The sequence below is a fragment of the Aotus nancymaae genome, unplaced genomic scaffold (genome assembly GCF_030222135.1).
Source record: "Aotus nancymaae isolate 86718 unplaced genomic scaffold, 86718_ANA_hifiasm-v0.15.2.pri h1tg000049l, whole genome shotgun sequence".
Taxonomy (NCBI): Eukaryota; Metazoa; Chordata; class Mammalia; order Primates; family Aotidae; genus Aotus; species Aotus nancymaae.
The window spans coordinates 18,404,869-18,419,215 of NW_026988463.1; the positions used below are offsets into that span (position 1 = coordinate 18,404,869).

Sequence of the window (14,347 nt, forward strand, 5' to 3'; positions counted from 1 at the left end):
CCAGGATGGTCTCGATCTCTTGACCTCGTGATCCACCCGCCTCGGCCTCCCAAAGTGCTGGGATTACAGGCGTGAGCCACCGCGCCCGGCCCACAAACTATTATTTCTAACACTTAGGAATTCTTCTTAAGAAAGGAACTTTGAAGAGGAACTTTCCTACTTACCACAATTTTCTTCCTCTTTTACTTTATCGTTCCTCCTCAAACTTGTTTAACATATCTTGACTCAACTGCTCTGTTTGACTTTCTATGAGAAGTAACTTTTCTGAATAAGGTTGGGGAGGGTTCGAGGAGATTTTAGTAAGTGCTGTGTTTACTAGTCTTTGTACTAGCCTGTAGATGCGTGGTATAATACAGCACCCAACAAGAGGGAGTACACCTATTACAGTTGCTAAAGAAGTAAGAATTGAGGCTATGATCTCTTTCCATTGACCAAACCATCTCTCCAGCCAATTTGAAATAAGGTTGTAAATGTCGGAATTTTTTTGCTAACTCATTTGATAAGGCAGTAAGCCCTTGGAGGGCTTGTGTTATGTTTCCATTGGAAGCAGTGTTGTTTGGGATAAAGGTGCAACGCTGAGTTTTGATCATAACACAAACACCACCTTTTTCTGCTAATATCATATCTAAAGCTATCCTAGTCTCCCAGGCCATTTGACTAGAGGATCTTAATTGTTCAGCTAGTCCCTTAACAGCATCTTTGGGAGAGTTAACAAAATACTGCTGGTTGTAATAAATGTAGTTTATCCAATCTACATTTTTATTATTTGTTACCCACCAAGACAACATTGACTCAAACCCTGTAGCTATTTGATTCCTGGCTTTAAATTTTTCTGGTATTCCATGAGGATCTCCAATGGTATCTAAATAGATATGGGAATCAAAAGACCCATAAGGGGCTGCTTCCTTTGAGGCTTCTCTTATCTGCCTATGTCATTTTTTTTTCTCTTTTTGGTTGATGAAATGTCAGGGTAAAAGGGTTAGCCAAGTGAACTAGAGCACAAGTACCATTCCAATTGTTTGGCAGAGTGTCCAGTAAAGGCCCTCCACAATACCACCATGCATCTGCTCGGGGATGAGTAAGGGTGGACTGATGGGTCGGCTTTTGGAAGTGCTTGACTTCACTGCATTCTGTTAAGTTTCCAAGGAACACTAAGTTATCCCCCTGTCATGAGAGACATGAGGTGAACTTTGCCTTGGGAGATGGAGACTGTGTGGCCCTCAGGGGCTGACCTGCAGGGTGTTGAACTTCAGGAAATAGCGGAGAAAGAGCTTGGCATAATTTGTTATCCCAGGTGGTGGAATCTTGAGAAAAAGCTGCCATGCACTCCAGGTCTGCTTGATTCGAGGACCATCTAAGTGGAAAGGAAACAATCTGGGCCTGAGGTCTACAGTATGCACAAGCGTAACACTTGCTTATTTAATGTGCAGGTGGAATATTTACTCTAACCAGACATTTGCATCTTTGTATCCTGTTTCAATAGCTACGGTCTGTCTTAGGTCTTTTACTTCCACTACAGAAATTTTGGTTTTGTCCTTGTGCCGGGGAGGAGCGATTGATAAAAAGATTGAAGGAGCAATAAAGCATATTTCAAAAATTCCTTTAGGATCTTTTCCTGAAACATCAGCTCCCATGCCATAAATATGTCATAATGAGGGGGAAGAGTTTTTAGATGTTGGACAACATGAGCCCATCTTGTATGGAAGTTAAATCCTCCGTCTTCTGATTTTCAGGACGTGAGGCTCAGCCTACAGTCAGCAACTTGGAATATTCAGACTTCAAACCAGCATTGCAGATTATAATCCTCCATAAATCACCCACAGCCCAGCTCCTATCAAATGCCACACTGAAACACCCATGGACATGTGACTTCGGTGTTCCCAACAACATCTTAAGATCAAGTTGGTTTATGCAACGTTCGCATCTATTTGGGACAAAGCAAGAACAATAAGGGTAAAAAAGTAAAAGTTTCCATACAGCTGAATTTATTCAGTTACATGAATTACCCTTCCTTCTAAATGGGGTCTCTTTTTTTCTTTAAGACAGAGTCTCGCTCTGTCACCCAGGCTGGAGTACAGTGGCATGATCTTGGCTCACTGCAACTTCCACCTCCCAGGGTCAAGTGATTCTCCTACCTCAGCCTCCCAGGTACCTGGGATTACAGGCACATGCTACCATGCCCAGCTAATTTTTGTATTTTTAGTAGAGACGGGGTTTTACCATGCTGGCCAGGCTGGTCTCGAACTCCAGACCTCATGATCCACCTGCCTCGGCCTCCCAAAGTGCTGGGATTATAGGCGTGAGCCACTGCACCTGGCCTGCCCTCTCCTTTTTTTAATGTCCATAAAATGTTTTATGCGATAATGGTGATAGTCAATTGTGATAACTGTCATTGCCTTTAATGTATTTAGATGGCAAAACAGAATTTTAGTGGGACTAGTTTCTTTCCTTCTCTCCATTCTCTGCTACAAAAACAATTTTTAAAAAATTGGTTGGTCTGTTTTGAGTCAAATAAATGATGATTCATTGGAACTAGTTAAGAGTTTCTATAGAATCATTTTTATAATTTTAAATGTGTGTCTTAAGTATGTAGGGATCTTGTATCATTTACAAGATCGTCACTAGAACAGAATGTTGATTTCATTTAGGTTGAAAGGTTAATCGTGTTTTCATGACAAAGTTCACCCCATTAGAAGACGAAACATATGGCTCAAATTGGACATTGTGGCCTCATTTTGCCTATCTCATGGCAACTTCCTGCTCTTGGTGCTGATCAGTTTGCTGTTTTGTGAGGCCCTGGTTTCTCTTTCCTGTCTTTCAGGTAACAAATGGCCTCAATTAGAAACTTAACTTTTGGACAATTCACAGGCCGCGTGGTCACATGTTCTAGCCAAGCCTGGGACAGGAGTTGGGGAAAGGAGATTAAAGACAAGAATCATAGCTGGCCATCTTCTGCTGGCACCTGTAGAGCTAAAGCATTCTTTATGACAGTTCCATGATATTCCACTGTGCAAATGTCCTGTGACTGATTCAGCTCATCTCCTATTGGTGAATGTTTGAATTGTTTCCAGTTTTTTGTCATTATACACAAAGCTTGCCCTGGCAACCCTTAGCAATTCTGGCTGAGTGTCCGGGTTTTGTAAGATCATTTTGGTGGTGCAGAATAGAACTCGTGAGTGGGTGGTCTCGCATTCTGCTAGCTTGAGGCTAGGAGAAGTAGGGGGCAGCAGAGAGCCAGTTGAATAGCTAGAATGTGACCTCATCCATATTCTAGGATGTAATTGATCCCTTGAAGATTTCTGAATTAGCTGAATGACAAAGACAAGATAGTTTGATGATCCATTCAAATCAGGAAGCCTTACAACATCAAATAAGGAGTCCTCAATTAACAGCCTTAGAAGACATGTCATTGCTTGGTCATGTGATTGAAAACCATTCAAACTGAAGTGAGAAACCCTAAATAGGATATGGAAAGGAGGACTTGAAATAGATGGATCAATAGCCCTTACTGAGGAGGTGCTAGAGAAACAAAAACTAGGGAGAAAGAAAGTAGGATAATACACTCTTTGAGCTTTTTCCAAGGCAGCAGGAAGCGTTATCATGCCTTTGAACCTTCAGCATATCTCATGTACTCCTCTAATAGTTAACAGGAAGCTAAGGGTAAGGTTCTCAGGAGGCAACACCCGCTTCATTTGACATCAGTACAAGAGACTATTTCCTTGTGGTCATTTCCTCCTTTCTCTTTCCCAATCCTTTTCTGTCGGTTTAGCTGTTTGTTTAGGTATTTGTTGCAGTACAGGTGGTAGTGGTTAGAGCATTTGTTCCCAGCTGTGAAACAGACGTGTAATACACAAGCTCTTGTCAAATGACAGTGGAGGAGAGAACTGCAGCAACAGACTTGAAGCTAAGTGTTGGCTGATCACATATGACATCTATCTGTCAATCATCTATCTACCCACCTATCTATCTATCTAATCTATGTGTGTTTTTGTGTGTGTGTTACATGAATGTGTATATATAATGTATATTATATGTAGATCTATTATATATGTATATATGAATAAATATATTCATAAATTGTATGCATATGTCTGTGTGCATGCATATATACATATATACACATATAATATACATATATGAAGTTTTGTATATATACATACATATATATACATTTGTCAAAGATTCAAAACAAAGACAAAAATGATTTATATCAGTTAGGCTAGTCTAAGCTCTGGTGCATCAAAATAAACTACCTTAAAATCTAAATGTCTTAAAACATAAAAGTTTGTTTCTTGCTCATGAAACTCTACGGTGGGTTGGCGCAGGTGGACTGTGATCCATGCAGTCATGCAGGAACCCAGGCTGGTGACTGGGTCCCCTATGGAAATATCACTGGTTGCCATGGCAGTGGAAGGGGAACTACAGGGTCTCATTTTGGCTTTTGAATGCTTTCACTTGGAAGTGACACAGTCACTTATGTTCACAACCCATGGTCAGAGATAGCTGTATGCGATTGTCTTCCTTCATCACAATGACCCGGAGGGGACTCCAGAGTCTCTTCCCAACTCCACTCCTGCAGCCCCCTTCTGAGTGCTTTGTTTGCTGGTGACCCCGAGTCCTGGCTTCATTACATTTTTATTCGATCCCTTTGAAAGAGTTCTCATGATAAATTCTTTTCAGAAATTGATATTGGGAGGAAGCGTGGTCCTCTTGAAAAATTGGTATATTGCCTTTCTTTCCCCACATATAGTGAGTATTAGATAACTTGTCATTCTTCTCTTTTAGTCTTGGCTGATAAGAAGCTCAGGACAAAATTTAGTTCTCAGTTACAGTCACTATGTCAGCCTGGGAATTTTGTAGGATTGCTCCTTCCTGTACCTGATTATAAGACATTTCTTTTCTTTCTTTCCTTCCTTCCTTCCTTCCTTCTTTCTTTCTTTCTTTCTTTTTTTGAGACAGGGTCTCACTGCATACTCAACCTTCTAGGCTCAAGTGATCCTCCCACCTAGCCTCCTGAGTAGCTGCGATTACAGGTATGTACCACCACACCTGGCTAATTTTTTTTTTTTTTTGGTAGAGATGAGGGTCTTGCTCTATTGCTCAGGCTAGTCTCAAACTCCTAGCCTCAAGGAATCCTCCTGCCTTGGTCTCCCAAAGTGCTGGGATTATAGATGTGAGCCATCATGCCTGGCCCATTTCCTATTTCTTTAATCATGCCCTGGTTGAGTGCATGACTTTTATTGTGTACCGACTCCTATCTCTTTTGGAAGTTGCCAGGGTTTACATTGCACATAAATAAAAATAATAGCAAATAATAGCTTCCATTCAATGACTGCTTGCTTAATGCTGGCTGCCTTCTATGCCTAATCTTGTTCATTCCTTACAATAATCCTATGAGATATTACCGTCAGTATTGTATGGTTGAGGAAACAGACTCAGAGGGATTAAGTGACTTACCCAAGTCCACACAGCCAGCAAATGGAAACTAAGCCCAGTTCTATCTGATACCAAGGACTGGGCTCCTAACCACTTTCATTTCATAGCATCACATAGACAGATGATTCCATTCAGGTAATGTATATTCACCTAGAAGATCTGTCTTCACCTAGGTTTTGTTTTCATTAGTGCCAATTTTCTTTGATTTATATATAAGAAAACTGGAAATATTTGTGAGCCAAAACACTACCACTTTTTTCAACTGGTATAATGGCTCCTGGGAGAAATGGAAGGTTTTATGTTACAACCTCTTGTTTCTCATCTTCTTTTTAAAATTTAGGAATATATGTTTACAGAGAAGGGCACAGCTCTTAAGTGTGCAACTTAATGGATTTTTATACACACACTCATATATATGCTTCCCTTTAACCACCCCCAAGATCACCAGCCAGAACCCCAGAGATTCCCTCATGCAGTTCCTAGTCAGCATTCACCTCTTTCCTTCCCCAAGGTAGCCACTATTTTGACTTCTGTCACCATGTATTAGTTTGCCTGCTTTTGAACTTTGTGGGTAAAAGAATGAATGAATGAATGAATGAAAGGGAGGGAGGGAGAAAAGAAAGGGAGAGAAAGGAGGCAGGCAGGAAGGAAAGGAAATAAGAAAAAGAGGGAGAGAGGAGGGAAGGAAAAAGTGAAAGGAAGGAGGGAGGGAGGGAGGATGGAAGGAAGGACAGTTTCTGTGGAACATTTTTCCTGTCTTTTGGTAGAAATACTCATTTCTCTTGGGCCAATATAGCTGTATCTGTTTTCAATTTCTTGAATTTACTAGGCATCATTTAGCTGATTAGATGTAATAGCTTTGAGCTTTGTTAGGCTGTGGAAGTTTCTGGAGCATAAATATAACTTTCTAGTCTTAGAATACAAGTAAACAAATAGGATCATTTTTCATGTTAGGGAAAGTAATTTGGAATAAAGCACAGCATTTAGTCTTCTTAGCACTACAGACAGTTTGTAAAGGTGTTCCTGTTTGCAAAACTTGGCATATTTGTCAGAATTCTTCTTTTTCATTTGCAAATGACAGAAACCCAACTCAAACCAACTTTAGTTCAAAAGAGAATGTAATGACTCAAGTATCCAGCTGCCTTCAGGTATAGCTGAATTCAGGTGTTTAAATGATGTCATCGACATCTGGGTCCTCTTTCTGTTTCTCTTGGTTCTGTTCTCCCTCCCTGTTGGCATCCCTCTTAGGCCCTTCTCCACTGGTGACCACTGACACTTCTGGTTTAAAGTTTCCTAACTGTGGCTAGTGCAGTGGCTAACGCCTGTAATCCTAACCCTTTGGGAGGCTGAGGTAGACAGATCTCTTGAGCCCAGGAATTTGAAAATAGCCTGGGCAACATAGCGAAACCCTGTCCCTACAAAAATACAAAAATTAAGTGAGCATGGTGGTGCACACCTGTAGTCCCAGCTACTCAGAAGGCTGAGTGAGGAGGATCATCTAAGCCTGGGAGGTCGAGGTTGCATTGAGCTGTGATCATGCTACTGCACTCCAGCCTGGATGGCAGAATGAGGCTCTGTCTCAAAAAATGAAATAAAATAAAATTTCCTAACTCCAAGGCCAGCAGAAGACAACTCCTCTCTTCCTTACAGTCCTGATAAAACTCCCAGAATTGAATCTCAGTGACTTTAATTGGGTTGTATGTTCTGACAGAATCACTGTCACCAGGAAGAAAATAATTCTGATGGGTCATATTGTTGTACTGGAGCGAGCATAGAAAGTCAACACCAAGACAAAAGTATGCCAAATTGCAGGGTCTTTATTGCTGGCGGCCACGGAGGACTCAACGTCTCTCCAACCCGTGGCCCTGAAAGGAGGGTGTCAAGACCTTTTATGCCCGTAAACCACCTCAAGGATGAGGGTGAGGGGCAGGGGTGGGGGGTGAGGGGCTTCAGACATTCCCAAGGCCAGTGGATCCAGTAAATCACCTCCTGGGCAGAGATGAGGGTGAGGGGTTCCAGACATTCTGAGGGCCAGGGGACTTTGGATATTTCGATTGTTACTTAAGTGGTTTACAGAAGTCAAGATAAGCATTAGTTTACACATTGTCTGGGTAGTGGTGGAAATTACAGACCTTAGTTACTTATTACAAGTTACAGGGGCCAAGATGGCGTGGGTTTGGACTGCTTGCCTGTCACATTAGGGTTACAGAGAGCAGTTTCAACAGAAAGCCGAGGTATGGTTGAGGTATGCAGTTTTATGGGGCTTTTACCATGTCACAATATCCCACACCTGGCCCACAGGGACTGACAGTGTGGAAGAGGTGTTACCCAAGGAAAAGTGTAAACTACAAAGAGAGAAATGGATGCCGGGCAGGACACGATAATGAAACACATGCTGAGATGTCAACTATGCTGAGAAATAGGGGCGTGGGTGGGCACACGAACATTCTGAGACCACGGGTGTTGGCGGAAAGTTAATATTGTCTTAGCTCTGATTACTCAAGTCTAACCCTTGTCATTTACATAGAGATAAACTTGTAAAAGTTGGCTGAGCTTTAAAAATGTTCTACTTCCTTTCAAAAACATCACCATTCCTCTCATCATGCTGGCTTGAAACTGTAGAGATATGCTTGTCTTTTATTTTCCTTCTCACCCTTCCCCTAATGGATCGGCCAACAAATCCTATTGATCCTCTCTTTAAATTTTCTCCCCTACTAATTACTTTTTTACTCTATTCCCTCTGGCACGATGCCGGACTTATATATTCTATCAGACTTACTTATATATTCTATCCCCTTAGCCACCCCAGTGAAATAAGAGCACCTCTTTCCCAGTAAGCCTCAGCATTTGCCTTATTTGAACACAGTTTGAACAATTAGCTGCCTGAGATTGGCTGAAATTCAGTGATTGGTACAAGAGTAGGCTACAGTCTGTTGACATCTCCAGTTAGGTCGCAGTTCATTATGTACAGAGAAATCTTTAGGCCAAACTTAAAACATGTTACGAGGTAGCTTTGGGCTAAATTTAACAAAAGTATGCTGTGGTCTGTAGATCAGAGCTTATGGAGCTTGTAAAATCTTACTTTCAAATTGGAAGGGGTCATAGCAATTGTCTGCTTCCTCAGTCCTCTAGTTTCCATTAACCATTCTTCTTTTATGCACTCATATTAATTTAGTCTTTGACCCCTAGAACCTCAAGTGTAATCAAAAAGTGCAAAAAGTCTTTGTTTCTTTGAATCCTTTGGTTCACTCTTCTCTTCCCCAACAACCAAAGGAATGTATTGTTCAAGAGGTAAGCTTAGTTCCATGTGGTCTTTAAAGACTACAAAAACAGTGGTTTAAACAAGATAATTTTATTTCTTTCTCACATGATAGTCTGAGCTGATACAATAGCTGTGCTCTGTGAAGTAAGTCATCAGCAACCCAGCAACCTTCTGTCTGTTGAGTATTTATTCCGAATGCAAGTCTTGGCTTCATGTGCATGACCCAAGATGGTGTACTGTCATTTCCACATTCCAGCCCACAGGAAGCAAGATGGAGAAAGGGGGGAATAACTTCTTCCCTCTAACAGCTCAGCCTGGAAGTTGTATGTATCCCGCTATTCTCATCCCATTGACCACCCTCATGTTCATACCTTGGTGCCAGAGAAGCTAGAAACATAATCTTTATTCTAGGTGGTTGTATACTCCACTATGAATGAAAGGAGAGCAGATACTGGAAGATAACCAGCCATCTCTGCAGGGAAGAAAGGGAAAAAAAAATCTGACTTTTTCTTTTCTTCCTGTTTTTCAGGTGAAAAAAAAAAATCCCTGAGTAATTGCAAATGCTGGGAGAGTTTACCACTCCAGGGTGAAGATTCTGTACCAACATGTCTGCCTACTACAGGAATAACGGGTTTGAGGAAGACCCAGATTACCTTGACTATTCAAGGTCTCCGAACCGTACACAGGGGTATTTGAAAACTCAGGGTTATCCAGATGCTCTGGGTCCTCCAAACAATCCACACAACCCTGGCACCAGGAACAATCCATACTCTGTAGACTCCAGAGCACGTCCAGACTATCCTGGGTCTCTGGCGGAACCAAATTATCCTGAATCTCTGAGTAATCCAGACTATTCTGGTACCAGAAGTGATGCATACTCTTCAGCCTCTAGAACAAGCCCAGACCATCCTATCTCTCTACCAGAGCCAGATTATAGTGAATCTCAGAGTCATGTGTACCACCGACCATCATCCAGACAGCCAGACTACCCTGGATCTCAACGAAATCCTGATTTTGTAGGCTCCAGCAGCAGTGGAAACTATGCAGGCTCCAGAACACATCCAGATTATTTTGGCTCCTTAGGAGAACCGGACTACCCTGGAGCTCAGAGCAACTCTGACCATCCTGGACCCAGAGCCAACTTGAACCATCCAGGCTCCAGAAGGAATCTAAAACATACAGGTTTCAGAATCAATCCGTATACAGATTCTCTGGGAGAGCCTGATTATCCAGGCACTGAGATTCAACCTAACTCTCCACCCTTTTTTGGGGAGCCAGATTATCCCAGAACTGAGGACAATCAGAACTCATCAAGTGCTTGGGGAGAACCTGACTATTCAGATGCTGAGAATGGTCATGATTATGGCTCTTCCGAGACCCCAAAGATGACCAAGGGGTAAGTTCTGGTATATATCCCTTCATTGGGAGTGGAGGCTGAGTGCTGGATCATCAAGTCAATGGAATTTGGTTGGTGTGGTTTAGATTATGGATATATATGATGGGTTCCATGACCTGAAGTTGTGGTGAAACTCGCATATTTACCTGTAGACCTCACCTGGCTCAGGGACTCTCAGTTTGAGGCTTCAAGCCCTTACCTGAACTTAATCTTCCCCCACTTCTTGCTTGGATCACCTTCCCATTATCCCACCTCTTCCTAATTCAATCCCTATAAGACATCTAGATCCACACTGTTTTGACCCTGCTACATTGCCAACAGGGTTAGGGTTAAGGCTTGACACTCATAAATCCAAACACTTTAATCAGAATTACATCAACAGTAATGAATTGTTATCCAGAAAATCTTTTGGAGATCTGATTCCATGAAGTCAATTAGTTTTTTAATAAGATATTGTGCTACTTCTTTGTTTTTTTTTTTGTTGTTGTTTGTTTATTTATTTAGTTATTTAATTTTTTTTTTGAGACAGGATCTCGCTGTGTCACCCAGGCTGGAGTGCAGTGGCACGATCATAGCTCACGGCAGCCTCAACCTCCTGGGCTCAATTGATCCTCCCGCCTCAGCCTCCCAAGTAGCTGGGACTACAGGTGTGCATCTATTATGCCCAGCTAATTTTTGTATTTTTTGTAGAGACGGTGTTTTGCCATGTTGCCCAGGCTGGTCTTGAACTCTTGAGCTCTGAACTGCTGAGATTACAGGCATGAGCTACCATGCCCAGCCATGTTTTTATCACTTTGATTTTTACACTTTTATTTCTATTTTACTGAAATTGTCAGAATTGACGACTTTTCACCAAAACTTTACTGCAGATTTGATTCACCAATTATCTGCACTATTTTAATCAAATTTTATCAATTTTATCAATTACAGTTTTCATCATTTTCAGTATTCCTTTAAGGCTGTTTTTAAATAGCAAGTCCAGTTTTTCCAGGTTTAGAGTCCGTAGATCTAAATTTTGTCTAAAAGATTTGATCTTCTGTCAATTTTTGTTCATTGACAAATTTTACCATGAACAGCATTAGTTTGGGTGACTTAGTTCTACCAAATCTAATTTTTCCTGGGTTAAGTTTTTTTCATGTTCATGTTGCTAGAAAAATGTAATTTTATTTTATTTTTGAGACAGAGTCTTGCTCTGTAGTCCAGGCTGGAGTGCAGTGGCACAATCTTGGCTCACTGCAACTTCCGTGTCTCGGGTTCAAAGTGATTCTCCTGCCTCAGCCTCCCAAGTAGCTGGGATTACAGGCATGCAGCACCATGCCCAGCTAGTGTTTGTATTTTTATTAGAGACAGGGTTTCACTATGTTGGCCAGGCTGATCTTGAACTCCTGACCTCAAATAATCCACCTGCCTCGGCCTCCCAAAGTGCTGGGGATTATAGACATGAGCCACTGTGCCCAGTCTAGAATGTGATTTTTTTAAGTCAGTTTGTGGTTTCATCAATAACAATGTTTACCATGTGAAGTTTTAACCAATATGAGTCTGATTTTGCATTTACTGTTTCTACTAGTAATATTTATAAATTTAAATTTTAAAAAACTGGTGGCTTGTATTTATCTTTAGGAACAAGGGTATAGGATTTGTGTGCAGCAGTCACGATGTCTTTAGAACCCAAATAGTAGGGTTAACAGGACCAGGTGAAAATGTCCATCCTGTTCTTATTATCCAAAGCCTGATTCATCATTCCAAAGCCTGCCTTTGATCCTGTCACTCCCTTGCTTTTCATCTTCCGTGGGTCCCCATAGCCTTCGGGAGAAAGATCTCCCAACTTCACTTATAGAACATTTATGAATAAGGATACATCGTGTTAATGTAAGATGCCAGCCAAAGATCAGCCTGACTGATCTCCTCTTATGTCTCCTGTCTGCCCCCTGCCTTGACCCTATACTCTAGGTCAGTGGTTCTTGACTTTGGCTGGTCCTTAGAGTTACCCAGTTATCTGGGGAACTTTAAAAATAATACGGATGCCTGGGCCCAACCTTCAGAGCTTTCTGACTTAATTGTCTGGGATGAAGCTTGGGAATTGGTATATGTATTAAATTAAGAATCATTACTTATTAATTGATTTTCATAGCATTTCCTTTATTTATTCAGCACTTTCTGGCCTCACACCTTTTTTAATGCTGTTCTTCATCCTTGGAATGCCCTCCCCCATGTAGCCTTTCAATCCCCGCTCGCATGTATCTTTCCATGTAGATTTCTCCCAAAACTCTCTTTAGTTGGCCTAAGTAGGTCAACTCTTTCCTCTGAACTCCTTGGGCCTGTCTTCGGATACTCACCCGTTTCTACTTGTAGTATAATTGCTCATAGCTGTGTCTAAGAAGCTGCACCAACTTGTACTGGGAGCTTCTTGAGGGCAGATACCCCATGTTTTCCTCTTGATATCCTCACTTCCTAGCCCATCCCCAACTCAGGGTTGGCATTTAGTCCACATTTGTGAAATGGAATGGAATGGAATGGATAGATGGATGGATACATTAATGAATGGATAGATACATGGATAGATACATGGATGGATAGATGGATAAATGTATGTATGGTTGGATGGATGAGTGGATGGATAGATGGATAAATGGATGAATCAATGGGTGGATGAATGGGTAAATGGAAGAATGGATGGATGGATGGATAAATGGATGGATGAATACACGATCGAATGGATGGATACATGGATGAGATGGATGGATGGATGGGTGGATGGATACATGCATGACAATCCTTACCATACTCCTGGTTGAATAGTAATCCATTATTTTGGGATTTTAGGGTGCTCAGCAGAACATCTTCAATCCAGCCATCATTTCATCACAGGAGTGATGGCTCCTTGGGCAACCTTTGGGGAGAGAATGAAGATCACCCTGAAAGCATTGAAATGGCATCCATGGAGATGGCAAACTCATATAGGCAGTCTCTGCCAGGTGCTCCTGGAAATGGCTATGGTAAGCCTTTATTAAGCCAGGATCATATCCTGGGAAGAAAATAAAATCAGTGGATTTAGGGGTACAGTCATTAAGGAGGCTTGGCAATAGAATTGATGTATCCTTCCAATCTCAGAGACTGTTTTTTGTTTTTTGTTTTTTTTTTTACATACAAGAGTTGAGAATTCAATGTTTAGAGACGCCAAGCTAATTGTCTTCAATTATAAAAGAAAGTCAGGGAGGGGTTGTGGGAAATGGGGACCTGTGAACCCTGTGCCTCCTGGAGGTGGTGAAGTTCAGTCCACAGTGGTTATGTGGCAAGGTGGGATCAGTGTGGCGAGATCCTCATATTTTTCGGCAGAAGCCATATATTTGGGGTTTTATGTGAAACCTGATGTTTATGTATTCCAAAATCATTTTTAAAAGTAAAAACACTAAGGTGGGCAAACAAAATCACATTTTTGTGTGAGCTGCCAGTGGCCACCTATAGTTTAGCATATCCCATAGGCATTGAGACAATCAGCACTTACGTGTTCAGAACCTACTGGGGAAAAGGAGTTAAGAGGTAGCTCTGCCCTCATGTTATTTAAAGCCTAAATAGGTCAACGAAGGTGGCACATCAAGACTAAAGAAAAGGCCGGGTGTGGTGGCTCACACCTGTAATCCTTGCACTTTGGGAGGCTGAAGCAGGTGGATCACCTGAGGTTAGGAGTTGGAGACCAGCCTGGCAAACCTGATGAATCCCTGTCTCTACTAAAAATACAAAAAATTAGCCAGGCACAGTGGCAGGTACCTATAATCCCAGCTACCTGGGAGGCTGAGGCAGAAGAATCGCTTGAGTCCGAGAGGCGGAGATTGCAGTGAGCCAAGATAGCACCACTGTACTCCAGGCTGGGCAACAGAGTGAGACTCTGTTTCAAAAAAAAAAAAAAAAAAGACTAAAGAAAATTAGCAATGAAACTATTAATGTTTGAAAAATCATATTCTCATTTCATTTGTTGTGTGTATAGGTAAGATGCTTAGCTCCAGGAGGCAAAGGAAATTCTGATCAGTTCTTTTTTTTTTTTTTTTTTAAGAGACAGGGTCTTGCTCTGTCACCCAGGCGGATAGTAGCTCACTGCAGCCTCGAACTCCTAGGCTCAAGAAATCCTCCCACCTCAGCCTCCCCAGTAGCTGGGACTACAGGTGCATGCCACCATGCCTGGAACATTTTTTTATGCCTGACAAAAATGGGGTCTTCCTATGTTGCCCAGGCTTGTCTTGAACTCCTAGCTTTCA

The 14,347-nt window shown here is 41.7% G+C and overlaps 1 protein-coding gene across 6 annotated transcripts in view; it reads left to right on the forward strand.

The window, feature by feature from the left end:
* TMC5 (transmembrane channel like 5) overlaps positions 1-14,347 on the forward strand; it is an 83,180-nt gene that overhangs the window by 17,227 nt on the left and 51,606 nt on the right. For 3 of the 6 annotated variants that reach the window (XM_064362537.1, XM_064362542.1, XM_064362539.1), the window contains exons 2-4: positions 1,734-1,953; positions 9,228-10,094; positions 12,918-13,090. In XM_064362537.1, coding sequence (XP_064218607.1) covers positions 9,304-10,094; positions 12,918-13,090 — 964 coding nt within the window. In that variant the 5' untranslated portion in view covers positions 1,734-1,953; positions 9,228-9,303. Of the gene's footprint in view, positions 1-1,733; positions 1,954-5,009; positions 5,034-9,227; positions 10,095-12,917; positions 13,091-14,347 lie in introns of those variants that run through there. The other 3 variants (XM_064362541.1, XM_064362540.1, XM_064362538.1) reach the window with 3 other exon arrangements.